Raw genomic sequence first — 27652 nt, forward strand, 5'->3', positions numbered from 1 at the left:
CATCATCATAATTCAAGAAAACTACATATTAATAAATCCAGCTAAATATATATATTCGTTACACGATTTCCAGATCATCTAACTACTATTATTTCTCAGAATTATTAAGCTTTCTTGTTATGATCGTACATATATTATAAATTGGGAAAGCGAACAAAAGAATCAATCATATTTATATACTATATAATAAGTATGTTGTTTGTATTCGTCCGTATGTACATGTGCTCAACACAAACATATACATATTTGATTACGTTAACATAATTGAGTATTAAGCAAAAGCAAAAAAATTAATCTCGGTCCAAATGATCCTAAAACTATGTTTTCAAGTGGACAAAATAAAAGCTCGGAACAAGTTCTCTGCACTACGCATCTGTTCAAGTGTGCCGGATAGGAGAGCAATGTGATCACCATGTGAAGTTTTCAAAACAGAAATTTCTATCAACGCTCCTGATATCTGAAGGAGAGACATAGAGAGAGGGTTATTGCCAAATGGAATAAGAAGAGCAAACTCATCAAAAGATTTCAGAAACAGACCCTTCTTATGTTTTCCAAATTGCATCCTCCTTTGCCCATAACTTTACTCATTGCATTTGCCGGGATTAGAATCTCCAGAACAGAAGATGAATGCAATCTATAAACAAAGAAAGATCATTTTACAGAGAAGAAGAGTCTAAAATGATAAAGAGAGATACCAACTTCTTAGTTTTTGTTTGCTAACTTACCGTCCAAATGAGTATGGACCAAGTGACCCAAAACCGTTATCTTCTGCCTGTTTATTAAAAACTAAGTCATGAGTATGGTATTGACCATAAGAGAGATTCAACAAATTTCAATATGTGACTTTACCGAGAAGCTTCCATAACCATGGAAACCACTTGTAGAAGCCGTTGAAGACTTGAACGACGGAAGTGTACAACCCGCGTTAGTACTACCCGAGAAGAAACTATAATTATCAGATCTTGCAGGAAGTTTCCTAGCAGCAACACAGTCTCTATCTCCTAAAACATCTTCTCGAAGTCTTAGAACAATCTGAATGAGAGCATCTCTCACACTGCTGACTTCACCCAATACCTAATGGATATAAACAACTCGAATACAAAGCAACAGAAGAAAACAAGAATTTAAAAATTTCAATAAGGATTATAACCTCAACGCGGTCATCCCTATTCCCTTTCGAGATATGGATATTAGCAATGTTCCTTTTCCTTATTTCGTTAATGACCAAGCCACTTTTCCCTATAACGCATCCAATAACCTTAGAAGGAACAAGAAGTTGCGTCTTAACTTCTTCTGCATCATCATCATTGACACTCTCTTGCAAAAGAAGAACAGCTTCAACAGCCATAGACTTCATATCATCATGAGACTGAAGAAAAAAAACGCACACAAAAAGGGAAAGAAGAACTCAAACAACAAAACAATACCTCCATAACTTATAAAGTAAAGATAAAAAAGCAGAACCAAACCTCAGTAGCAGTGACAATGATAACACAATCATCATCACCACACTTAGTTCTGGAGTCATTAACTTCAATACGAGAACCACTTGCTTCTCTTATTCTTTCAATGGTTGATCCTTCTTTCCCGATTACACGGGTAATGTTGGACAAAGGGCACAACACTTTTAAAACCAACTCTTCTGTTCTGAAAGACCCGCCAAAACCATGAGTCACAACAGGTAGAGATGAAGCAAAAAACAGGCATTGGATTCGCAGCGGTCACTGCATAACCTTGAAAGTCAGATACATGTAGTGCATTGAAATATGACAGAACACTCGCCTTGTGCTGAAGAATATGATCCTGATTTGAGTAAACAGAATTAGAAAGATCTGATGAAACTATACTACTAGCTGTAACATCTTGGCTGGTTGAATCTAAAGGAATCTTTTCACGAGCACTGATCTTGTACATGATTGCAGAAACGGCGAAAAGTGCTTTCTTCACGGACTCAGACTCACCAGATATCTATTTGATAGAGAAAAGATGAAAACATCAATAAAAAATAGCTACAAACAGGTAACATAAACTGCAAACATTTGAGATACTAACCACAACAATATTGTCAGATTCCATAGCACAAGCATGTGAAGGATCCGAAACATCTTTGGAAACAACCTTAACACTAGCTCCAGTACTACTTCTAATCATCTTAATATTCGAACCAGCTTTACCAATCACACTAGAACATTGACTATAGGGTACTAAAAAACGGCATTCCTGATTAACATCTCTATCTATCTTATTATTAGACTTATTCTTAGTGTTCTCTCCAGCACTAGCTACAATTGCATCATGTACTTTAAGAAGAGCATCTTGTGCACAACAAAGAGGCTCGGTTATAGTTTCGATTTCTTCATCTTTTCTCTCTTTAACAGAGCAATAGATTGTGATCACTCTGTCGCTGCAACCAGGTAACTGATCAAAAACTTTGATCTTTGCTTTTGTGTCATGCCTAATACCATTTATGACTTTACCACTCTTACCTATAACACCTCCAACGACATCAATAGGGCATAAGATTCTGTAAACCACAAGCTCATCTCTATTGATCTTTTCATTATTATTATGTGAAACTCGTCTCTTTTGATTCCTCTTGCCATCATTGTTGTTTCTTTGATTTTGTTTCCGTTTCTTGCGCTCAACCATTGTTAGTGTCAAAAGATTTAGAACCTGGAAACAGATTAAGATCAAATGGTGATTGAAAAGCACGCAAAGGAACAAACTTTTTCTAAGAACAATTGAGATTTAAGACTAATTCAAGTCCGAGAATTGTTTGGGTGAAACTAGACGAAATCAAAGTGACAAAAGTGTTCAACTTTGAAGTTCACAAGACATTCGAAAGTATCTAAAAAAGGGTTAGTAAGACAATGGGAGAGATTTTCATACAGAGATTCTTCGAGGTGAACAGAAACAACTTTTGAGATCGGTCGGAGAAAGCCCTTCGGAAGATGATAACGGAAGAAAAGATCTCTTCGGTTAAGAGTTAAGACCAAACCTGTGTTTTTATTTATTTTCGAATGGGTCACGTTATCTTTTAATTGACTAATAAGAACCCAACCAATTTCGTGCAAAAGATTGTTGTTTTCGATTATTATTGACCACAGGGCGTAAATTGACATCAAAAGTCAAAAATGAGAAAGAAAAAATATTTTAAAAGTATAGGGACTAAAATGTAATTATGTATACAAAGCCTTTTGTTTTTGAGCTTTCTTCTCCTCTCTCTCGGTCTTAACTTAACAATAAGAAAAACTCTGTAATCAAGAACCAAAGACAGAAAGCCCTAAAGGTTTGATCTTTATCCCCAACTCCCTCTTATTATTCGTGTGTAAGGGCATTGACTATTTTTCGGTACCCTCAGTTTTGAATTTACTTCATCAATGTGAAGTCTCTTTTTGTTTTCCCACTTCTGTTTGCATCGCTAGACTCGAAAGTTGTGAAATTAGGATTTCTCCTGGGGAAATTAATTGGATTTTGGTTCATATGTGTTATCTATTTAGACTTTTAGATTCTGGAAGCAACCCTGTTTGAATGATTGAGCCAAGAACCAGATGGTGTTAAAAAGTTTAGAACTTTGGTTAGTTACATCTATAAAGATTCTAATGTTACTCTGTTTCTACATAAAGTTGATTGTTCCCATTTTGTGTTATTGATGTTTACGCTTGTTTTTTGGTTTAAAGCATATAACAAGAATAAGGAGCCTGTTATGGAACAAGAAGCAGAGAGAAGCACCAACATTGTTGCGTCGACCTCTGAAGGGTCAGATTTAGATCCGATAGCACGAGTGAAGAAGCTCTTGTTCCGTCAGATGCTAGTAGGAACCAAAGACGGGAGATTCTTCCTTGGCAATTTCCATTGTATTGACAAGCAAGGAAACATAATTCTCCAAGACACTGTTGAGTACCGTAGCATAAGAAGATCATCTCCTTCACCTACTGAACAGCGTTGTCTTGGTATGATCTTAATCCCTTCCTCTTGCAGAACGTCTTGTCATGTCGATTGCTCTATCGAGGAACAGCTCTCATTGATTCAGCTGAAATAGTAGAGCTTAGAATCTTCCCAAATTTCTCATTAATGTTGTAACCAATAATAGTCTTCTTCTTATCTTGGATGTAGTAGTCTCTTCATTATGCCCAAATTCAAAAACTATATTCCATGTCCTTGTATGACCAATGTTTCACATGTTTTTGTGAAGTTAAATGTATACATACATGCATCGGAAACTCTTTTGGAATTTTTTTGTATTTACATTTAGAAGACAGAAAGTCTGAAACCTCTTATATTGTATTATCAACAACAAGAAGATGTTTTGTTTTTTCTTCAGAATCTGTCTCTGTAAGCTGTTCCATACACAATGAGGTAGGGTACTGTTCGGACAACTGTGTCAATGGGAATAGCAAAGTTCACACCGGAAGACATACCACTCCCTGCAACAACAAAAATTATTCACTTCTATGTTATGCATGTCGACAAAAGCATCGAATCAAAGAACAGAGTTATGGTTATGTTCTTAGATTTGGTAAAAGATCATATTTCACCTTTTCGGGTGAACGTTGCAGTGTTTACGCCTATAGTATGGCCATAAGAATCAAGCAATGGCCCTCCAGAATTACCTATATTACATAACCAAAATCTGTGAGTTTCATACAACTAAATGGGATGAGAAAGTTGATAGACATGTTTGTGAGTTACCTGAGTTAATATCAGCATCTGTTTGAATAGCTTCTCGAATACTCTTCCCATTAGGTGATGGTATCTCTCTTCCCAACCCACTCACTACCTACAGAGCCCCATTATAACAATCCACATTCAAGTGAAATGTTTAGACTTTAGATTGTCTATATGAACACAAACTCAGGATCTTTCTTATTACTCTTACCCCTATTGTCAAGGTGTTTTCATATCCATATGGGTTCCCAATCGCGTAGCAACTTTGACCTACGCGTAGGTCATTCGAGGTACCAAGAACAACCGGATTTAGTTCGCGACCCTCGGTTTCAATCTGGATATATATAGAACAATAGTAAAAAAAGGACTATACAAGTATGACTCAAATGGTCTAAAAATGTGTTCCACAACATTTGCTTAGAAATTACCTTCAACACAGCTAGATCATTATCTGGATCAAGACCCACAATTCTCCCGTCCTTGGTAAATCTTGTTCCCGTAGCATCAACTAGAGACACCTACACAAACAACCAAACTGTGATTGCTTCGTAACTTACTTGACATGGCTTTGTGATTTTTAAGCTACTATTGAAATAAAGAAGATGGAGACCTTACAACGTTGTAAACCAATCTGATCTGTAGCTAACTTGGCAATGACATGATAGTTTGTTACCTACATTGTACAAGATACAAGCTTTTAGTTCTCCAAGGATTCAGAACACAGAAACATAACAGATGGAGGTAGTTTTGCCTACAATGTGACCAAGCTTATCCCAAACGAAGCCTGAACCTGTGCCTTCGATCTTTGCATTTTCCTCATCAGTAAAATCACCAGAAGACGTTTTAGGCAGCTCAATGTCTTCTATGTAAACAACAGACGATGAAGTTTTCTACAAAAAAAAAAAAAAAAAAAAAAAAAAAGCAAAATTGTGAATCTTTTTATATCAGAGAGACGAAAAAAATAAAGCTTTTCAAGGAAAGATTAAGGCAAAACCTGAAAGAGATTGACATTTCTATCTTCTTCTTCCTCAAGCTCATCTTCTTTTTCTTTCAATTGCTCCAATGCGATCGCAGATTCCACCGGAAGTCTCTGTTGGTTGGAACCAAGCAGAGTCGACGCGAGCGCCAAACTCGAACCGAAGATGACGATTCTTCTTCTTCTCCGATCAACGACGTCTATATGATTCGAACCGGAGCACGCTAACACAAAATACGACCGGTTAATTGGAGCTACAGTATAGAAGATTGAGGAAAAAGCTTTGGAAGAAGCAAGAGCCATAGTCATGGCTTCTTCTTCTTCTCTTCTTCTTCCTTTTCTAGGAGCACTTCTACAATGGCTCTCACTCAAGCTTCCACTCAGAGATGATGATGATAAGGCAGAGACAGAGAGAGAGTAAATTTCGGTTTGGTTCTAATTGAACAATTTGTTAACCGGATTCATTTTAGGATGTATTAACCATCGTCACGTGACAAGCACACACATATGTTTACACACAGAGTGACTTATATGTGGTGATTAATTTACAAAGGAGAAGTTAGATACTAATACATTGGTTCATGATTGATTACTACTAGCTATGCATGCATCTTGTGCAGTGACTCTTGTTGCTCTGTGACTCCCTGTGACTATTGAATCCAGAGGATGATTCATTAACAACTTAACCATCTCATATATGTTTTCTTTTGGTCAGAAAAGGTGGGAGTGAGCTTTGATGAAAGCTCAGATATTCTTTGTTTAAAACTTTTATATAGCTAGTGTTAGTGATACACTTGTACCACTTGCATAACATTAAGATATCAACATCGTTTCAACAACACCCCATTCACAAAATTGGGGCCAAAAACACAAATGACTAATTTGGTTTAGATCTTATCGATAGTGGGTCTTAAACTAATGTTGTAAAATTAGTGAACTAGTGTTTCTTGGAAACGGACCCATCACGTGACCAATCACACTGACAAATACACACAGAGACGTATGTGTCTTTGTGACTTAAGAGTGTGTCCATATCAGGAATATTCAATTTACATTTTTTTTCTTCGCCACCTTCACGAGAAGACCAAAGTCGCTCTCTAGGCCTCTTAAGGTACGCTCTCTGTTACTTTTTCTTGTTCATGATCGTTCATTTGATTATTGGATTTTAATCGATAATCCAACGAGTCAAGATCCTGTGATTTAGAATCTGGGTTAGATTTTTTATGATTCTTTGATTACTTGTTTGTACTGTTGAGTGTTGGATTGACCTTTTTTAAGTGTCAGTCTCGTTTTTTTTTTTTCTGTTTCTGATTTCTTGAATTCAGGCAATTTTTTACAAAGTGATATTGATGATGATAAGCTGTAATCATATAACTTTTCGTGACAGGAAACACACAAAAAAAAAAAAAAATGGAGATAACAAACGTGATGGAGTATGAGAAGATAGCAAAGGAGAAACTACCAAAGATGGTTTATGATTACTATGCATCAGGTGCAGAGGATCAATGGACACTTCAGGAGAATCGAAATGCTTTCTCTAGGATCTTGTAAGGCAAACAAACAATTACACACAACAAAAAGTTTGATTGTTATTTGGGGGAATTGTAATTGTCTTTGTGTTTGTTTTATGAGTTGGAAAACAGATTCAGGCCTCGGATTCTTATCGATGTAAGCAAGATTGACGTGAGCACTACGGTTTTAGGGTTTAACACTTCTATGCCGATCATGATTGCTCCTACTGCAATGCAGAAAATGGCTCATCCTGATGGTAAGTAATCATAAGTCTTTCTTTCCAGAGTTGTGTAAATGTGTGTAACCAAAAGACAATCTTGTCAAGAAGAATACTTTGGTTTAGAGTAACTTTATCTGATGTTCTTAGCTTAGATTGTTATACTGTTAAAGATCTTGAGTTCACTATGGGAAGTGGTTTTGTTATCGTTGTAGGCGAGCTTGCAACCGCGAGAGCTACTTCTGCTGCTGGAACAATCATGGTTTTGATTCTTTGTCGTCTCTGTCTCTTTCACCTGATTAGATATCTATCTATTTTATGTATTCATGTTCTGTATTCTTTGATGTTTTCAGACTTTATCTTCATGGGCTACTTGTAGTGTTGAGGAAGTTGCTTCCACAGGACCCGGGATTCGTTTTTTCCAACTTTATGTAAGTTTCATATAGTTCTAATTGTTCTTTTGAAAATTTGGCTTTGAATCGTCTGTTTGTTCTCTTGATGCAGGTGTATAAGGATAGAAATGTGGTAAGACAGCTTGTGAAAAGAGCTGAAGAAGCTGGATTTAAAGCGATCGCTCTTACCGTTGATACTCCAAGGCTTGGAAGAAGAGAATCCGACATCAAAAACAGGTGAATGAAACTTCACACCATCACATTAAACCAATTTGGTTTGTTAAGATCTTTTGGTTTACTTGATGGTTGTTATCTTACAGATTCGCACTACCTCGAGGTCTTACGTTGAAGAACTTCGAAGGGTTGGATCTTGGGAAAATAGTCAAGGTTATAAGATAAGACATATAACAAACTTAAATTCGATCTAATAGCTCAATTACTAATACTTGTTGTTTTGCTCTGTTGAAAATTGCAGACGGATGACTCAGGGCTAGCTTCATATGTTGCTGGTCAAGTTGATCAGTCACTAAGTTGGAAGGTCAGAATATGGAACAAGATCAACTCTTTGTTTATTGCCCACCAAGATTCATGTACATAATAATCTCGCTGTCTGTTCTTTTCTTACAGGATATAAAGTGGCTCCAATCTATCACAAGCTTGCCAATTCTTGTCAAGGGTGTTATTACAGCTGAGGATGGTAAGAAAACAGTACTAAGAATGATAAAAATATGCATTAACCGTTTACATAAAGTTTCATAATGATTAGAAAACTAACTCTGATCATTTGAAATTTTGGCAGCAAGAATTGCTGTTGAATATGGAGCTGCAGGGATAATAGTCTCTAACCACGGAGCACGTCAGCTCGATTATGTCCCTGCAACTATCATGGCCCTGGAAGAGGTAGTCCTTTTAACTTTTTAAGTGGATTTAGATTGAAAACTGTTTTCACATAAAGGTTTCAGCTCTCTTTATTGATAAATGGAGCAAAAATCGCAGGTAGTGAAAGCCGTGGAGGGTCGGATACCGGTTTTTCTTGATGGTGGGGTTCGCCGTGGAACCGATGTCTTTAAGGCCTTGGCTCTTGGCGCTTCAGGTGTCTTTGTAAGTTCATTCATCACATACTCTTTAGCTCTTGTAGTATCCCCTCTTTTGCTCTTATCCTTTTCAACTTGATCCCTTCATTATTAATTTTTATTGGAGTAACCCTTTTTTACCTCTTTTTCCCATTGTGCCTCAAAATTATAAAATATTCAAAACAAACCCAAACATAACCTTTGTTTTTGTATTGTACTTTTGTTCGATTAGGTCGGGAGGCCGAGCTTGTTCTCGCTTGCAGCGGATGGAGAAGCGGGAGTGAGGAAGATGCTGCAAATGCTAAGAGACGAGTTTGAGCTGACAATGGCACTAAGTGGCTGCCGTTCCCTGAGAGAGATCAGTCGAAACCACATCAAGACTGATTGGGACACTCCTCATTACCTCCCGGCCAAGCTGTAGGGATCATCTTATTCACTTCTTTTAAAGGTCATCAGAGAAATGAAAAGAGAGATGGATGTTTCAATTTGTGATCCAATAATGTATTCCCATCCAACTTTATAATTGAATATTTTCATTAAGTAAAAGAATTGGATATGAGATTTGTAGCTTAACTTCAATAAATCAATTCGTCATGATGGTAAAAGTACTATGTAAGTTGAGGGACTAGCACTAGTGCTTCATAATTGAGTACTCGGATTTGAACTTTTAAGAGTTAAGATTGTGATTTTCTTGTAAATGTGATAAAATTATATTTAATTTTAGGTACTTTTATTTGTGTAGAAAAATATATTAGCAACAAATAGCTCCATTACTCCACATATATATATATATATATATAGTAACAATAAATAGCTTCCTTCAACCTCAATATGTTGATTTACTATACAATAATATTTTACAACCTCAATATTTTATAAGGCATCAGAATTCAAATCTTTTTTATTCCTCCAAATAGAACTTTGACTTTTTGCTTGTTTTATAATTGTTATATTTTTTTTTTTTAATAAACGTAGTTTCGAGGTTTCTGATATGGAACTACACATATGGAACATAACAGAACTGATGAAATATATGGGTGTACCTTCACTGTATAAACTATTTGTTTTACGTGACGACCATCAACAGATAACAACAATTTTGGACCAAATAATTCGGATAAAACGAAATGGTTACAACGTACGTGTAACATTAACCATGCAACGTTTGTAAATACCATGAGGTCCATGACATCATCGTCTTCATACATTCATCTGACAATCCCACCGATTGTGTCCAATAATATAGACATATATACGTACATATCGACTCTATGGCCACCATATACGCTTTGCAATATAGTATCTATATAGTATTAACTAGTTTATACAGACGTGGATTCACTTAATACCACAAACACGTTGCCCATCATTTGTAAATTGCTCGAAAACTTCGGAATCTATGGGAATATTCAACAGGCTTTTGCTGGTTTCGGGTGTTTTCAGTATATATACGTACGTACGAGAAAATCTGCGTCTGATTTTCTCATCGTCATTTCTTCAGTTTCGTCATTGCATTAGTCATCTTCGATAGTACTACAGCTAAGTTTCTATAATGCTATACAGAGTCAATGCATGAACCGGTGAACGCAAATGATCCTAATCAGAACCCATGCATATATATTAAGCCATTTACGGAACAATTGTTCATGAGATAACAATGAAAGGCAATTGTTCTATAGAAATGGCTCACTAAAATAACACAATAACCAAGTGTTACGCAATTACGTGAACTGAAGTATAAAAAAAAACAGGATCGCATGATAATCAAGTCATATTGCATAGTCAATTTCTTTATAACATATTTTAATTCTGAGTTTTTATTTTTCTACGTATTATGTTAATTCTGGCTTCTAGGACGGGAACTGGTTCAAGAACAAAATGTTAGTATTTCTTTATGTTTTAAACATATGTCTCTGTCTCTACGATGCATGTCCGAAGAAAGCCAAATCATATAATCTAACCATTCGTTACTAACTTGTATAAATCGTTAGAACAATCGATCGATCAAACTATATCAAACCTATCAATTTTTTCTAATTTATAACATCATCAAACATTACAATAATTATTATAATTGATCCACGAGTTCACTCGAATCCACAAATGTGCCATGGAACCCATACGGTACTCTAGACGGTAGCTTAATCGTAGCTTCAAGCTCTAAACTACCGGCATTAATAATCTGAAGCTCCGACGTCTCTTTGTCTTCGTCATGAACGTGACAAAATATATAACCGTCATCTTCATTTTCTCCGCCGTCACCACCGGGCAAGAAAAACGGTTCACCGCCGTATTTCTCCCCGCCGTAAATGTACTTTTTCATCTCTCCGGTGGAAAGATCGACCTTAGCGAAACCGGAAACTTTTGGCCAAGGATCAGCGATAGCCAAAAACGCGAACCGGGTTTTTCTACCTAACCGGTTCCGGTTAACCATACCGATCTCTAAATTCACATCCTCGTTATTAACCAACAAAGCCCGGCGCGTGGCTTCACGCGTCCTGAGGTTTATCCTGATCTCTGACAAGACGCTCCTCAAGCTCTCGTCTCTCTCGTTGAAGATCGAATCCGCCGGCGTCATACACGACCCGATCACCACGATCTCCTCCGTCTCCGGCGATTCCCACGCGTTCCAGAGATGGAAACAGAACGTCTCCGGCGAATTCACCCAGATGATCTCAGAAGCCTCCGTCGCGTCTTTGTGCATTATCCCCAACCGCGAAACCTTTTCTCCGTCGAAAACCACCGGAGATTTACCGGGAATCATCTCGCCGAGCTTGAACACGACTTGCTGGTCTGGAATCACCACGAAATTCTCCGTAATTGCGAAATCATGGATCATCGTCGGGGTTTCGAGCGGGATCTCCAATTCCGGCGATTTAACGCCGTCCGGCGAGAATCTGAAGTATTTCAGGTCAGGCTTCTTTATGACGTCGTAGCTTAACGCGTGAAGCTCCTTCGTAACCGGGTCGAGTTTCGGGTGGGCGATCATAGCGGAATTTAACTGACCGTCGAAGTCGTAACGTCCAACGGTTTGGAGATCGCCGGTTTTAGTTATTTTTAATTGGTAAGGTAAATCGTCTTCTGACATAGCTAAAAGCCGGTTATTGAAGTAAACCAAACCGGCGTTTGCTACTCCGACACCGTTTTGGTTGTTGATGAGACCGCAAAGCCCACGCGCGTAAAACAGCATTAAACGTGCGATTCCCGAGTGGCCGTGAAGCTCGCCGATTGCTTTCGGAAAAACCGGTCGACCCAATCGTTTCTCTTGAACCAATCTCTCGGTTTTAGTAAACCGGCACGCGTAGCTAGCTGAACCGTTGGTTATTTTAACGTCGTGAACCATACCGTCTCCGTCGAATAAATGGTGCCCAGCTATTGGCTCGAACATGGGATTTGCGCCGTTACGGACATAGACTCCGTCAATGCAGTCAGGGATTGTTCCATCGACGGTGATGTTTCGCCGGACGGGAGATTCAGGTACCGGGGAATAGTTCCCGGCGATTTGAACACGTGGATCGGCGGTTTTGGGAAGAGGAGTATCTTGCTCACGTGAGATCAAAACGCGCTCAGCGGCGTCGATAGCGATGGCCGCCGCTTTTTGGAAAATGTTAAGCCGGAGAGGATTATGTTGAGGCGGAGTCACGGTGGTTCGAGGTGTAAATAACTGGCGTTTTTGGGTTAAGTCCGTAACGTCGATCTGCACCGTGCATTTAATAACAACATTCGGCTTTCTTTTAATGGGCCGAAAGCCCAAATGAGTTTGGGTTTGAGGCCATGTTTTAGCACCACCACTCATCGGCATTGTAAGAAGAGAGACCATGGTTTTGTTTGTTTTGATAGTAGTTATTGAAAGGTTTAGACACTCTCACTGATTGTTTCTTTTTTTTGTTCTGGTCCGAAGGGTGAGAGAAGAGAGAAGAGAGTAGAGAGAAGAGAGAGAGGAAATTTCGATGAGAAGAAAAAAAGAAGAAGGAGAAATCTTATATAGAGTTGGGTAAGAAAGAGAGAAATAGAGGAGAGTAATGAGTAAATGACTAATGACATAAGCATGCCGCATGCGGCAACAAAATAATAAAATGAAAACATTTGAAGTCGTACAGATGAATACTTTGTGATTTTTTTTACTTCTTTGTGTGGAGAAATTTCAAATTTAATGTTATATTTAAATGATAAATATATAGTTTTAAGCTTTTAGCTATATGTTATTTCTGATAGTTTTAGGCTTTTAGCTATTTTATCTGTTGGAATCCAATAAAACAGAAGATTACATTCATCTTGTTGACAAAAGATGATAACTATTTTTTTTTTCTTCCAAATATTTAAAATACACTAGCTTCAACATTATGTATTATCTGTGTACTCATCAATCAAAAACTGATGTTTAAGGATGATAAATTCTCCAAATGATATAAATCATGCTTTATAAATGACGAACAACCAAAAAAGAGCCGGTTATTGAAGTAAACCAAACCAGCGTTGAAGTAGATAATTTCAAATTGAGGGTTTAAAACGATCACTACTGTTATGAAACTTGCTCTTTGGAAACTTGGTAACCGATTGAGATCTAAAATAAATAAATTAATTAACGAATTAAAAACTTGATAGAAGAAAGAGAAGATCCTAAAGTTTCAAGAAAGTACCTTTCTCAACAAATACGAAGAGATCAGTAGCAGTAATAAATAAAATTTGAAATTCTCGAGAGAAGAAATGAAGCAGGAGGAAGTCCTCCTCATATAAATGCGTGGACGAAGATACCACGTGTGTATATCACTAAGCCAACACGTGAACTCACAACATATAACTAAAGTATAGGAAAAAAGATTGTCATATACGGAATACGGAATGCATCGCCATACATACCAATTATGTTATAGGACACTCAACTATATAACTATATGTATTGTATAGCCACATATACGAAGTATACGATGTTAGGTGTATATGACCGGCATAAATGGTCTAACAAACCGAGATTCTATATATATGATATCAAGTACATAATATCATATATTTCATATATGTAATCATGTAATATATAGTTTGTATAGTTGAATTTCCTTTATTATAATTGGCAGGTGTGGTTATGTATTTTGCCGTATTTCAATAGCTGATAATTTTTTTCTCTAAAGTATACGTGAATAATAGATTTATAGCAATATTTTTAATGAATATACAAATAATAAATAAGCATACGAACGTTGAGAAGAACATAGAACATGCAGAACATTTCTTACCAGAAAATAATAATAATTAGGATTATGTGTCAATAAGTAGAGAACTAAGGTCACTTCAATATATAAATATGATTAAAATAATATACATTTTTTTTTTAATTTTTAAATTAACCTTACAGGATTGCTGCTGTTGGTGATAGTGTAAATGGACGTAGAGGATAAACTAGTGCCTCTCTCCCTAGGTCGGTCAGGTGTTGGAATTGTCAGTTGTGATTTTTGTTTCTCTCATTTGAGGGTTTCTAAAAATTATAATACTCAAAAATTTTAGATTTTATCACACAAATGTACTCTATCCAGCCATTTTATATAGATTATGATTTCTGTTAAATAGTTTTAGCCTTGCTTTGTAACAGTTCAGTCAATTAAGTATAGTTTATCTAAATATGTGCTTCTTTTGCCACATAATAACGCTAAGAATTATAATTTACAGTAATGCTTGTTCACTCTAGCCAGTACCTAATTAATATTATAAAGCTTTCAGAAACATTCATTTTTAATATAATTATTTGTTGATCCTAATTGATGTATCTGATTACAGTTTTTTTTTTGACATCATGTGATTACAATTCAAAAAGCGAATCCGGAAAAAAAGACGAGTCAAGATTTGATGTATGGATGTTCAGATTCAATGCACATAAAGATGCTGAGACTATAGTACCCATCAAACCAAACTGAATACACTAACCGAAATTTATAATGTAGGGATGGACGTTCAGTTTTTCGGTTTGGTTTTTTTGGTTTTATAAAAATGAAATCATAAAGAAACCATATGTAATTCGGTTTGGTTACGGTTCAGTTTTTTCGGTCTATGGTTTTTTCGGTTTCATCAGAAATGAAACCATATAAAAACCAAATGTATCACAGTTTGGTTCGGTTTCGATTTGATTCCGGTTTTTAACGGTTATTTCATGCTTTTAAAAAATAAATAGTTGATACATAACTAAAAATAAGCATAAAAGTAATTATGAATATATATAGGTTAGGGAATAGAAACTTAGGTTAAGATTTTGTAATTCGATAGATTAACAGGAGATCAATAATTAAACCCCAATAAAGAAAAAAATTACTTATATTGTTATACAATATAAATTTATAAGTTTGAGAAACTAATTAGTAATTATATCTAATTATCCTAAATTTTTATAAAAAACCAAATAAACCATTCGGTTTTACGGTTTTTAACCAGACCAAACCTAAACCAAATGGTTAATTAAAATGAAAACCAAACGGATTTTTAGTTTTAACCATAACCAAACCAAACCATTTATTTCGGTTTGGTTGGGTTCCGTTTTTCGGATTTCGATTTTTTTGCCCACCTTAATATATATGTTGTTAAACCTAGGAACAAAAAAAAACCTAAATACTTTGGCCTACATGTATGACAATATAATGTTATGATAAAGAGTATGACAACATAATCTTCATCTATAAAAATATTGCTGGATTTTGTTGCGATTAATGTGGTAATTATGCTTTTTCATTATTTAATGAATGCTAGTATTATTAAATTTTTAGGCGCCTGCTGTTTTGGGTTATCAGGTTAAAAGGGAACATATAAGTAGATGATCATACGTACTAGAAATGATAATTTACAAAACAAAACACATGTTGGTACGTAGTGATATTTTGAAGGAAAAAAGTAAGTGATAGTAGTATTTTTGTAAACTATGGGCAAAAGGCACAAAAAGCGGTGATATGTTTGATCCCATAATGATGCTAAATCAATTGTCTTCTAACGTTGTAATCTCACAATTTCTTTTATTAACTGATCATTTTTTTTTTGATAAATTGATGATCTATTTAAACATAGTAATACGCTATATTCAATTTTCTCAAATAATTGGAGCTATAGAAAGATTATTTACTATGGAAAGATTAATGGCAGTTTATTTACTTGTTAGAGAAGACCTTACATTAGGCTATAAAACTAAAACCATCATCGAGTTTTTTGACTAGAAAAATGCAATAAAAGATAGTCAAAATAGGCAAAAACATGATGATTGCTATCTAAATCGTTAGTCAAAATAGGCAAAAACATGATGATTGCTATCTAAATCGTATAAAGTGTTTGAATGTTGCTAGCTAGCTAGATCCAATTGTTAGTACGTGTCCAAAATCTTGAATAAAAAAGGTATTTTAAACACGTTGAGGTGGTATAATTTATATGAATTAATAATGAATGTGGTTATGCCAAGAAAATTAATGTTATTTTAACCTGTCAATATTTAGACTTTGCTATCTACCTATGAGATAAAGATGAGTAGAAAGTATTTTGATTGGTAAGATCAAAAACAAATTCGAGAGTGGTTAATAATAGAACTAAGGCAGGTAAGATATAAGCAAATCAAGAAATGTGTTGACCATGGCATCCTAGCCATTATCAAAATTTGATCATGACCATTCTTTTACGTCAATGACCAAGCCCATTCACACTCGCACAATTCAAACACCACTAATAAAAAAAATAATAACTAACGATAAAGCTTCATATACATGGAATGAGTTAAGTGCTGCAGATTAACAAGAGATTTTTGTTTTTTTTCCCTAAAACATAATCGTTTCAACCAGTTTTTGTTCTTTGACAGTTTACAACTCCCGTATTCCACTGGATTCTTCAATTTAAATTTATAATAAACACTACCATTTTTTCCTTAATTATGAAACCATTTGAGAAAAAAACATATTTGTAAGAAGATGTCGCACGTATTTTATTCATCAAAAAGGCGAAATATTTGAGAATTGATGATTTGAAATATCCACCGACCTCAACAAAAATAAAACTTTTCCAAACTTGAAGGGGGCCCTGACTAATATAAAATGCCCTAAAGTATAACTAAATCATGAAAATTGGGATCCATATTTCTTTATTTAGTTAGGTTCTAATTATAAATTAATTGCCGTTTGTAGTTTCTTTTTTTAAAATTAATAAAATCTCGGGGGACCTTGGTCACCCGGTGTTCAACCAAAAAAAAAAAGTTAGGTTCTAATTATAAAAACATTACTAATATTAATATTAAACTTCGATAGTCTTTTTTTTCTTTTTTTTTTTGTTTTTTGGTCAAAAAACTTCGATAGTCTATCGCTTCAAATATACGCTATAGTTTCCCTACTCATAATGCTAATTTTCTAAACGTATATACGAGAAAAAATCTACCTCTTTTAAGATTAGCTATAGAGCTTCAATGAGTAAATTATGGTCTTAGTGATCTAAACTATGTGATAACTCTTAATTCTTTAGAGATTAGCTAGTCTAAGAAATGCATATTTACGAGAATAGAACTGAGAAAAACGAGAATCAAAAGTTTGTAGAGTTGTGTTTTTTTAGTCTTTTCATTATTTACATATAGTGGACAGCTTGTTGACTAAAGAACCGACTTGTGTGGTACAAAAGGCACAAAGAAAATGAAATGTTAGTTTTTCTTTTGTTAAAGGAGAAAATAAAATGTTTAAATAACTGAATCTTGATAATGTTTCAGGGAGAAAAGTTATTATAACTAGAACTCCATGGGAAATGTCATTTGGTATACGTACGATGTGGTAAGACACGTCTATATTCAGATAGTTAGACTGTATAAGTTTCAGTTTTACAAAAAAAAAAAAAAAAAAAGACTGTATAAGTTTCACAAATGTATTTTAGATTTGAGTATAAAGAAAGATTTTTAAAGTTTGATATTTATTAGATAATTCTCATAAATATAAATACAATAAGTTCTTTTTTTTTCTCGAAAAATACCATTATTAATTGATTTTCTTTTCAAAAATAATACTGGCAGTCAGAATCTGTTTATTACATCATATGTGCAATCAGTTTAGTCAAGGCTAGCCTACTTGACCTTCAGTCGCAAACAATGAATTTATCAGAAACAAATTGCTAAGAAAATATTTATTGTAAATTATTTCTCTTAGAAATAGAACTATGTACAGTATGCATATATAGGGAAATATTTAGGTTCTTGTTATTCGTATTTTATGAAATTTGGATGAGCTAGACTTTGTCGGAATAAAAGTCAAATGCTTCTACCAAAAAAAGAAATCAGATAATCTTTTAAGAATATAGAAAAAAATATAGGGATCTTCCTTGTCAAACAGAGTCAGAGCGGAGTTCCTTATTCTATTATTTTTGGTGCACATTTTATATACTGAAAAAAATAGCTACATGTAACAAAAGAGGATAATAAAACTTTTATCTGTTTAATTTTTTCCCTTACGTTATATGTTTTTTTTTTGTCAAACACGTTATATGCAATGTTTTGAAATTGACCCGGATCGTGAACCGGACTAGCTCTCGGATCATCGGGTCATCGGGTCAACCGGTTTGACCACGGGTCAATTGAATAAAATATATTTAATATATTTATATAAAATAAATATTTTTTAAAATATTATAAAAAAAAGAATATCATGCTTAACAAAGTATGAAGTTTAATAATAGTAATAAAATGATTAAAACTTTTAAATCCAAATAAGAAAAATAAAGAACACTAATTAAACATCTCCAAATTCACTACAACTAATTTTGGTTATCTCCACCATCATTTCCTTCATACTCTTCAGGTGGCATAGTGAAGTCTTCGTCAAAATCTAAAACATTAAAAAATTACATAGTTTAGTCAATGTAACATATAGAGTAATACAACTAAAATAAAATTCTAAGAATTTAATCAACAATTTAGAAGTTACCATTAGAATTTTCAGGGTTCATCTCTTCATGATCTTTAGGATATTCTTCAGCAAGAGCATTTTCTAATTCATCAAGTTCAAGTTCACCTGCTTCTTCTTCTTCGATAATCCAAAACTCTGTCTTATCAATAGATTCGTAGTCAACAGGATCATATGATCTTTTTTTCTTTGACCTGTACATTAAAGAAACATGTAACATGGTACAAACTAAATAAGCTAAATAAAAGATAAAAAATTATAGTGACACTCACCTATGTTGCAGACGTAGATTGTAGTGCACAAAAACAAGATCATTAAGTCTTTGATGCTCTAGTCTATTCCTCTTCTTGGTATGAATCCTCTCAAATACAGACCATTTGCGCTCACATCCAGATGAAGAAGCGGTTTGACTAAGAATTCTTATTGCTAACTTTTGCAAATTAGGAGCATCAAAACCAAAATATCTCCACCATTCATCTAAATATCCATAAAATTAGATCAGATTACTATATAGCACAAAATGCAAGTCAAATTTATGTGGACCAAAAAAAAAAATAATGTTGTATAAGATACCTGGCTGAGACGTTTTGCTGCAAGATAGAGCCATAGGGCGAGAAAAGCTGCCTTCACGTTCTCTATACATCTTAAGCTCTTGAAACAGCTTTGTTTTACTATTCTCTGTTTGTTTCTCAAATAAATTCATCAATCCACTCATAACCTCAGGCTTGTCAGAAAATGTAGGATCATAGATGAAAGCTGGGTTCAAATAGTATGCTGCAGCATGAAGATCATGACGCAACATACGATCCCATCTCCTATCAATGATGTTCGTATAAGGCTTGTAGAGAGGGCGTTTTCCTTGGAACACCTGTTTAATGCCTAATCTTGCTCGATACATCCCTTCATACACATATGGCAACGAAGGCTTCTCATCAGCATCACAAATGCGTAACAAACGGATGATAGGAGTCATAATCTTGACTATTATCAAGCAGTCATTCCACATTCGCTCATCCAAGATAATCAATTTAGCTTCCTTTGCTTTAGATGTTTTGAAAAGCTGCTTAAGTTCATGATCAGTACTTGTAACCAAAGCTTGTAGATCTTCTTTATGTTGATGGAGACTTTGTAGAGCAATGAAATTTGTAGCAAAACGTGTCTCTCCAGGACGAATGATCTCTTTCCAACCTGGTCTTTTTCTGACCCAATTCAAAGTCGACTTATGATTGTAAACAAAGATGGTTACCTTAGACATACGATGCACTAAATTGTGAACAAAAGGGAGTTTCACAACATCTTCCAGAATCAGATTGATACAATGAGCTGCACATGGAGACCAAGCAATGGTGGGAAACTTTTCAACAAGAAGCTTTCCTGCAGCTTTGTAGTTGGGTGCACTATCAGTCACAAAATGAACCACATTATCTGAACCGATCATACCCACAAGTTCAGCAAACAAGTTGCATAAATTCTCAGCACTTGCATAGATATCAGAAGCATCAACTGACTTGAGAAATGTAATTCCTTTAGGACAATAAACTAAGAAATTAATCAGTGGCCTTTGTCTTGTGTCCTTCCATCCATCTGCCATAAGAGTACATCCAGTACTACTCCATGTACTTCTAAACTTATCAATGATCAAAGAAACTTGTACCTTAGCATCTCGCAACAATCCAACACGCAGAGCATGGTATGAAGGGCCTACATATCCATGACCCATACTTGCTACCTTACTCATCATAGGCTGAAAAAGTGGAGAATTCACAGCATTCATCGGAATACAAGCATCATAAAACCACAATGCAACAGACATATCCACATCATGTATTATCTCTTTACTCTGCAAACACGCTTTGATAGTAGGTTGAGTCTGATCACGCACACCTCTTTAAAGTATTCATGTAGATCAATTCCTTGTATCCTCCTCTTTTGACTTGGGCCAACATCGATATCATCTCCATCAACATCATGAATTTCAGGACCGTCTAAGTTTGTATCATCCAAAACAATATTTTTCTTCTTCTTGCTCTCAATTTCTTTCAGTGCGTTCATTATCTTAAATCGCACATCTGCAATAATCTTCGAACACGCATCTGTATCCCCTTTCACGCCAGCAAGATGGTGTTTCATCCTATTAATTCCACCTCCTAATTTTTTTTTGTGACAAAAGGTACATTCCAAAATCGTTTTTCCTCTTGCGTCTTTTGATTGAATGACATACGACCAAGCAATATCACTTTTTCCTCGGACTAAACGATTTGCAGCTGCTATTTCTTCATAGTTTTCATCTTCCTCTGTTACCATTTCCTGTTAAATTCACAACATAGAAAGAGAAAAAAAAATACAGATTTGAGACATATGGACAGGATCATGATCGTTTGCTAATATATATTTATATATATGCAAGCATCAGGATGAATAATTATGATACAGGAACACCTAACGGCTAACGTATTATATGTGAAAAAGCAGAGTAGTCACGATTAAAGCAGAGTACCACGAGAAAAGCAGAGTAGCCACGAGAGTTGGAAAAAATTATACTAATATTCAAAATCAATTGAACACATGATCATCAAAAATAAAATGGAATTTTCAGAATAATGGACAAAGATTAGAGATAGAACACTCAACGGTTCTTACGCAAGTATGAAAGATGGCAAAGAAGTTGAAGACGAGAGGGAGGTGTGTGAGTCGTGTGACGCCGTCTAAGCTAAAAGGTTCTAAAAATAATTGATTGAAACTGTAAAACCCTATTCTTTTTTTTTCAAAAAATCAAGTAATTTTTTTTTGAACCGGTAACCGGCCGGGTCAATTGGTTCACCAGGTCACGGGTTAATAGCGGGTTTTTATGGGTTTTACCGGGTTTATTACTACCGGTTATTAGCATTATACCCGAACCGGTGAAGTGTCCGGGTCGCGGGTTAACCGGTCGGACCGGCCGGTCCGGGCCGGGCGTGAAAACATTGGTTATATGTTATATTCTGTGTTTTATTTATACTGTTCCACTATACATTCATGAAGTCAACACGCACGTTGCTATAATGTTTACTTTTTGATATCGTTCTCAAATTCTTTATTTTCAGATTTCTTTGGAAGTGTCAAGTATGGAATCTTAATTTGAAGCCTAATTAGAAAATAACAGGTCCAATGAATGTGGTCGATTTTGTTTCGTTCATAGAGTTGAACATCTAAGTCGTGTTTCTTTCGTATCAACTAAGTGCTTACGGAAAGAAGTTGCCAATGCACGAAAACAGAATAAATTAATTATCGCTATTTTAAGTACGAGAAACTAAAAAATGTTCATGCTCTAAGTGATTTATGACTATAAAACAATCCATCTTACAATTCAAAGGTTTGGCTAAAAACCACTATCATTGACTTAAAATATAAAGTTCCAAATCGAGTATGTATCTTGGGATTTTATGTGTGCCTTCACGCAAATAAATTAATCTTTATACTTCGAGAGGTAATCTGCATTTTTAAAAAATAAATATACATGTTTTTTAATTGTAAAAAAATGACCTCCTTTAGTTTTCTAGATAACTAAAAATTGAGAATTTTTCAAATCATCTTGACTAATTTCTCCACTAGAAATCAAACAAAAATACAATTGATTAAAAATTATATTTTGAATAGTTTAAATTTCATAGAAGAGGAAGATATGAAAAAATAGCTTGTATATTTTTTATTGCAAAGAAATTATGAAACAAATATATATATATATATATATATATATATATAAATATGAACAATATTTGGATTCACTTATAGAGGTGAACCTCCTTATAAATAGAGAAACAAAATCTGTATAAATCATTGTAAAATTAAAAACCCAAAATATTTTTTATAAACCCAAACCGACATAATTTCGTTATAATTATAAAATTAAAATCCTAATCTTCATTTTAATTGTCAAATCTAAATCCTAACCACTCATTTGTAACAAACTGACATATAATTTTGATTCAACTGTAAAATCCAAATCTTAATTTTTATTTTTAAAATTTAACCGATATATAACTTCGTTTAGTTGTGAAATTTAAACTAAGCCAATATTTAACTTTCTTTAATTAAAAGTATGAAAAATTTTGTTTTTTTTTTAATTTCTTTTGCTTTTTTGAATTTAATTTTGATTTATTTTTTAAATGTAATATTACATAGAAAATTTTTGATTGATTAAAAAAGAAAGAAGTGAATAAAAGGTTACCTCTAGGATGAACCCCATTATTTTTTAATCAATGGTTGTTTGTCAAAAAAAAGAAGAAAGAAAGTAATCAATGGACTAGCAAAACCTACAATTTCTTAAAGGGCTGATGACAATGATGAGGTCCATATTGAACCCATAACGATATTTACCTTGTTTATTTTCAATAGATCATAATATTAGTTAAAGTCTCTATATGGGCCAAATTATCTAACAGATTATAGTTTCTTTTTGATTAGGCATATTACTTCTCACACGCTCAATTAACATTAGAGCCCAAAAAAGAATTTATTTTAAGAAAACAGTAAACAATCTTAATTTGATTAAATTTATTTTTCTTTTCTAAACCTTAACAAAATAATACCAAACCAAGACTATTTAAGAAGAACTAAGTAATATGCTCAAAAAACAAATACTTAAATTGTCTTGTATTTGAATTTCAATTCATACCAAAAAAACAAATACTTAAGAAACTAAGATATAGTTTGTCCAATAAAAAAAAAGAAACTAAGATATATAGTTTAAAGTCATGTTCTGGAAAACTATTTTTTGCAATTGGTTTTTTATTTTTAACTAACGTCGGCAAAAATGTCCTCCTTTTAATTTTTGACGAAAAGAAAAGTAATTACCTTTTGGGATCTCTCTCTCTTTTTTTTTTTTTTTTTTTTGATACGAATCGTCACATATAATATGTGCATAAATATTAGAAAACGTGAATCCACACACGCATACAATCACTCTTTTACATGTCAAGCCATGTGCCAAAAAAAGGGGTTGAAATGTTTAAAAAGTTAAATAAAAATAATACTAGAGCATCCTTTGGATGATAATAAAGAGAAAGATTGTTCTAAGAAGTGACTAAAGAAGTATATGCACAACCCTATATACATGGCCAACATATATATATATATATATATATATACAAACGACGACATATTATGAAATTACAGTGTAACATCAGCGCAATAGTAAATTAAAGTTGTGTAGTGTAAAATCTACTTTAGAAAAAAAAAACGATGTATATGACTAGACAACATGTTGGATTTCTCATTTTAGAATTGTCTCTATATTATTTTTGTCATTGTGATAACAAACGCACAATAAGTTACTTGCTACGTACAGAACGTTACTCTATGAGGTTCAACAATGTGATCTTTTTTTTTTTTTTTTTTTTTTGTTGTTGTTACTGATTATGTTTCGATTTAAATGGATACAATGTTTTTCGATCAATTTTTGGGTTGGCCTTACAAAATAAAGTAAACAAAAACGAATTTTGCTCAATGCTAGTATAGATAATTTCCTGGATGCCTATGAGTCCAATGCAGCGCCATTTGGGATAAGAAAGATTGTGATTTTTGATGTATATATACGTAATCTTGTTGTATTTAAATAATGGCAAATATACAAGTATTTACTTGGTAACCACTCTATGTACAAATATACAATTTTAAAATTTACCAATCACAACAGTTTTACCAAAAAAATTTTATCCTCAGTTTTTTTGTACAGGTTTCATGTATAGCTCTTCATACAATTTAGCACTATTTCGTGATTACAGCTCCAACTTATAGTTTTTTTTGTATAGTTTTATGGATGTTACTAATCAGACCTTATATATTTGATGTTTTTTGGTTAGTGCCTAAACAAAATTACTACAATTTTTTTTTCTTTTTTAATCAGTCAAATATTAATAAAAATAAAATTCTAAAATTGGTAGTACAAATGGGAAAAATTTTTTACAACAAAGACTTCGGACAATAACGTTTTAGAATACAGAATGAGGCAATCCGCCCTAAAATCGGACGAACGAGGGGAATTTATCTTTTCAGTGGGTTTCACATATGGAGACTCTTATATATACTCTGATCTACAACATACCATTCTCCGATACATAACTAAAATTCTAGAATATAAGAGTTATGACATCACATTATACAACTAGTTGACAAAAAAGAAATAAAATAAACAATATACAACTAAACAAACGATAAGCTGTTTCAAATATAAAAATTGAAATCTCAATATAAATTTCTAATGCTTACGTGTCTTATCCTTTGATGTCGCACCCAAATTTACATACATATTATAAAATATTTTAAATTCTCTTTTTTTTTTCTTGTCGTTCACACAAAAAGGTGGAGGAAAAGGAGAAACATACACATAGATTTAAGGCCCTTTTTACGTATGCGCGTCATAAATGACGAACACTTTGATTAGTATAAGAAATTTTTAATTTTAATTAGCGTAAAGAAAAAAAGCACACGTAAAAGCTTTTTAGCCATGCATGCACGATGTTTACTGGTTATCGAGAAAGCAGTATCGCCGATGGATAAGACCTTAACTTTCTCTCTTATATCGTAAAGGTTATATTTTCTTTCGTATTCATATATCTTCCCTCTTAAGCCTTATCCATTATCCAACAAAAATTCAATTTTGTAGGCAGCTTTATGAAAAAAGATTCGAGTAATGCTTACACCATTTTGACTCGATTCTATGTATTATATGTTTCCACCATTGATTCGAAATGGCCCACAATATCTGTTTTTAGTATAACGTCAAATATATATACCTTATTTTTGTCTAATATATGAACCCAAATCAAGTACAATTATATGTGAATATCTTGGTATATATAAGCTGTCATAACTCCTGTATACAGTTCAATTCAGATATAAAATGTAAGTTTATGACGTCAAAAATTAACGTGTAGGCTCATTATAATTTAACTATATATTTCACTTTTGGTGCTTAATATCTTTCATGAAGATGAAATTTGAATTTTTGATCCGATGAATTACATATTGTAAACTAAGAACATATAAAAACATGTCGGTCAGGCAAGTTTTATTGTAGTGGTTTAGGCTCACCGTGTGTTCGTTAATGTCTTTGTTAAAAAAAGTAACCAAAACAAAAAAAAAACAAAAACAAAAACAGTTTAAGTGTCTTACCTGGAAAGTGGAAACTTCTTTTTCTGACCACTTTCAATGATATCCAGCTTCCGCCAAGGAACCTCTCCCCGCCATAACACTTCGTGAGACGTGAATGATTCATGCGGGAGAATTTAACGGTACCTTATTATCACCTCCCAAAGCAAGCGCACTGTGGTCCAAGTTGGAGATGGTTAACTAATTTTAGTCATCTATCACTATCACTATCAAATCCCAACAGTTAACTGGGATCAGTGATACATCATACATTTGTAATACCATACCAAAGAGATATGGCAGTATGTCGAGCATATAAAACTGAACCAAGTAAAAACCTATAAACACTCTCTTTTTTCACGTATAAAAACCTTTTAATTCTATTTCATGTAGATACATTTAATAAGCTTTAAAACATTCCTATCGGTGCTAATTTGCTAGTTAAAAGCTCCTATGTCATTTTCTTTTCTAGACGCTGATTTATTACTTCCCAAATGTTCATTCAACAATTCTACAACGGAAGTATAGTAAATAATTAACACAGTAGATCATGAATAAAAAATAAACCAAAATTGTTAATTTTTATCATTACAAATAAATAAAAACTTGTGTCATATATAATAAATCAAATTTTCATTAACTTTTAGTCTCTTACACATAGACATAACCTAACACAATCTGTTCGGCCGTGTATGGTATATAGTTATGTCATGTATCAAATCAATCTATGGAACTGCCATAAGTCGACCGGTCGTCCATCCTCAGCCACGAAATCAAACTTTTAAAACGACGAGCTAAAAGTTTTCAGCTAACTATAAACAGGCCAATCTAGAATATTGACTCATATATTTTTACATATATAATTCTAACATCGAATTATTACTGATTTCTTTAATTATGACAAGTTCAGTCGCTTGAGATGTAGATTTCTTATAAGTTGTACTTGTATACATGTGTTCAAATAAAACGGCCCTTGGTGTCGCGAAAAAGAGAGAAGATTTCGTATTAAAAATATAAAAAAGAAGACACACTACGGTATTTTGGATTAGATCAATACCGCCAAAAGTTCCACTATAAAACTAATGTAACTTTTTTAGCTAGCAAGCCTTTCGTGAAAACGAATTGACTATCGTATACGTGATCAAGTTTAACCCTTTATTTTTTACCAATTTAAAAATATAGTAAGTAGAAATCAATTGGTTAAAAAATCAATCCGCCCAACCAGATACAGGCAGTTGCTAATATTTTGGTTTTATTGTATCATCATCAGGTGATTAAAATAATACTGATGGTTGAAATTGACTGACGGCTCCAAGTGTGCGACACTTCTCCACCAACTTGTCTTATTCCCCTCGAAAGCAGGTTAGCAACATAATCCTTAATTGACCATTTTATTATAATTATAATTTTAAATTTATTAACGCGATGCTTTTTATAGTAGTTGTTCGTCAATTTATACATATCCACACAATTGTGAATTGTCCCGTTTAATTTTACAAGTGCCTGATCAGCATTAATATATTGGCTTTTGTCTCGTGAAAAAAAAAAAAAAAAGAAAGTTAAAACAATACTGGCTTTTGTCTAGAGGAAGTTTCTCGTCCTCTTATTATCTTAATTTGAATACGATATTTTCATCTTGAGAAATTGTCATATACAAATATCATCAAGGGTTTGTTCAAAAAAAAATAAAATAATAATAATTAACAAGTGTGACAAAAAAAAAGAAAAAAAAAAGAATGTACAACAAGTTGAAAACCCAAAATGTCAAGAGACAGAAAATAAATTTTATATAT

The 27652-nt window shown here is 33.7% G+C and overlaps 4 protein-coding genes and 2 pseudogenes across 9 annotated transcripts; 2 read left to right on the forward strand and 4 right to left on the reverse strand.

Moving 5' to 3' along the window:
- Nucleotides 1–155: 155 nt before the first annotated feature.
- LOC104718483 (KH domain-containing protein At4g18375-like) lies at nt 156–3022 on the reverse strand (annotated as a pseudogene). The gene is made up of 8 exons (XR_015569036.1): nt 2890–3022; nt 2053–2673; nt 1470–1968; nt 1151–1369; nt 850–1074; nt 726–772; nt 538–634; nt 156–457 (listed from the first exon to the last, which is right to left on the reverse strand). The product of XR_015569036.1 is annotated as a KH domain-containing protein At4g18375-like (transcript).
- A 684-nt stretch (nt 3023–3706) lies between these two features.
- On the forward strand, nt 3707–4234 carry LOC104718485 (uncharacterized). Its single transcript, XM_010436245.2, has one exon. It carries the CDS (start codon nt 3707–3709, stop codon nt 4040–4042), a length of 336 nt encoding a protein of 111 aa, XP_010434547.1. The 3' UTR covers nt 4043–4234.
- Nucleotides 4128–6117, reverse strand: LOC104718484 (protease Do-like 5, chloroplastic). 2 transcript variants are annotated; one of them, XR_015569038.1, is made up of 8 exons: nt 5663–6089; nt 5424–5558; nt 5284–5341; nt 5097–5186; nt 4880–5002; nt 4693–4780; nt 4539–4613; nt 4128–4427 (listed from the first exon to the last, which is right to left on the reverse strand). XR_015569038.1 is itself a non-coding variant. In XM_010436244.2 (8 exons), exons 1-8 carry the CDS (start codon nt 5951–5953, stop codon nt 4321–4323), a joined length of 972 nt encoding a protein of 323 aa, XP_010434546.1. In that variant the 5' UTR covers nt 5954–6117; the 3' UTR covers nt 4128–4320. The 2 variants fall into 2 exon arrangements, 1 of the variants encoding a protein (XP_010434546.1); XM_010436244.2 differs by having other exon boundaries at nt 5279–5341; nt 5663–6117.
- A 332-nt stretch (nt 6118–6449) lies between these two features.
- Nucleotides 6450–9443, forward strand: LOC104718487 (glycolate oxidase 3). 2 transcript variants are annotated; one of them, XM_010436246.3, is made up of 12 exons: nt 6450–6755; nt 7032–7191; nt 7288–7412; nt 7589–7635; nt 7727–7804; nt 7878–8002; nt 8086–8152; nt 8241–8303; nt 8393–8462; nt 8565–8665; nt 8762–8866; nt 9071–9443. In XM_010436246.3, exons 2-12 carry the CDS (start codon nt 7055–7057, stop codon nt 9257–9259), a joined length of 1107 nt encoding a protein of 368 aa, XP_010434548.2. In that variant the 5' UTR covers nt 6450–6755; nt 7032–7054; the 3' UTR covers nt 9260–9443. The 2 variants fall into 2 exon arrangements, with proteins under 2 accessions (XP_010434548.2, XP_087326326.1); XM_087470200.1 differs by having other exon boundaries at nt 6744–6855.
- A 1342-nt stretch (nt 9444–10785) lies between these two features.
- Nucleotides 10786–13513, reverse strand: LOC104718488 (9-cis-epoxycarotenoid dioxygenase NCED2, chloroplastic pseudogene; annotated as a pseudogene). Its single transcript, XR_015569037.1, has one exon. The product of XR_015569037.1 is annotated as a 9-cis-epoxycarotenoid dioxygenase NCED2, chloroplastic pseudogene (transcript).
- A 4961-nt stretch (nt 13514–18474) lies between these two features.
- On the reverse strand, nt 18475–25966 carry LOC104720259 (uncharacterized). 2 transcript variants are annotated; one of them, XM_087470202.1, is made up of 5 exons: nt 25884–25966; nt 19305–21038; nt 19004–19208; nt 18753–18925; nt 18475–18653 (listed from the first exon to the last, which is right to left on the reverse strand). In XM_087470202.1, the coding sequence occupies exons 2-5, from the start codon at nt 20542–20544 to the stop codon at nt 18583–18585; spliced, it is 1689 nt and encodes a 562-aa protein (XP_087326328.1). In that variant the 5' UTR covers nt 20545–21038; nt 25884–25966; the 3' UTR covers nt 18475–18582. The 2 variants fall into 2 exon arrangements, with proteins under 2 accessions (XP_087326328.1, XP_087326327.1); XM_087470201.1 differs by lacking the exon at nt 25884–25966 and having other exon boundaries at nt 19305–20337.
- Between the last annotated feature and the right edge of the window lie 1686 nt (nt 25967–27652).

Source organism: Camelina sativa, chromosome 10 (genome assembly GCF_030686135.1).
Source record: "Camelina sativa cultivar CO46 ecotype springtype chromosome 10, ASM3068613v1".
Classification (NCBI taxonomy): Eukaryota; Viridiplantae; Streptophyta; class Magnoliopsida; order Brassicales; family Brassicaceae; genus Camelina; species Camelina sativa.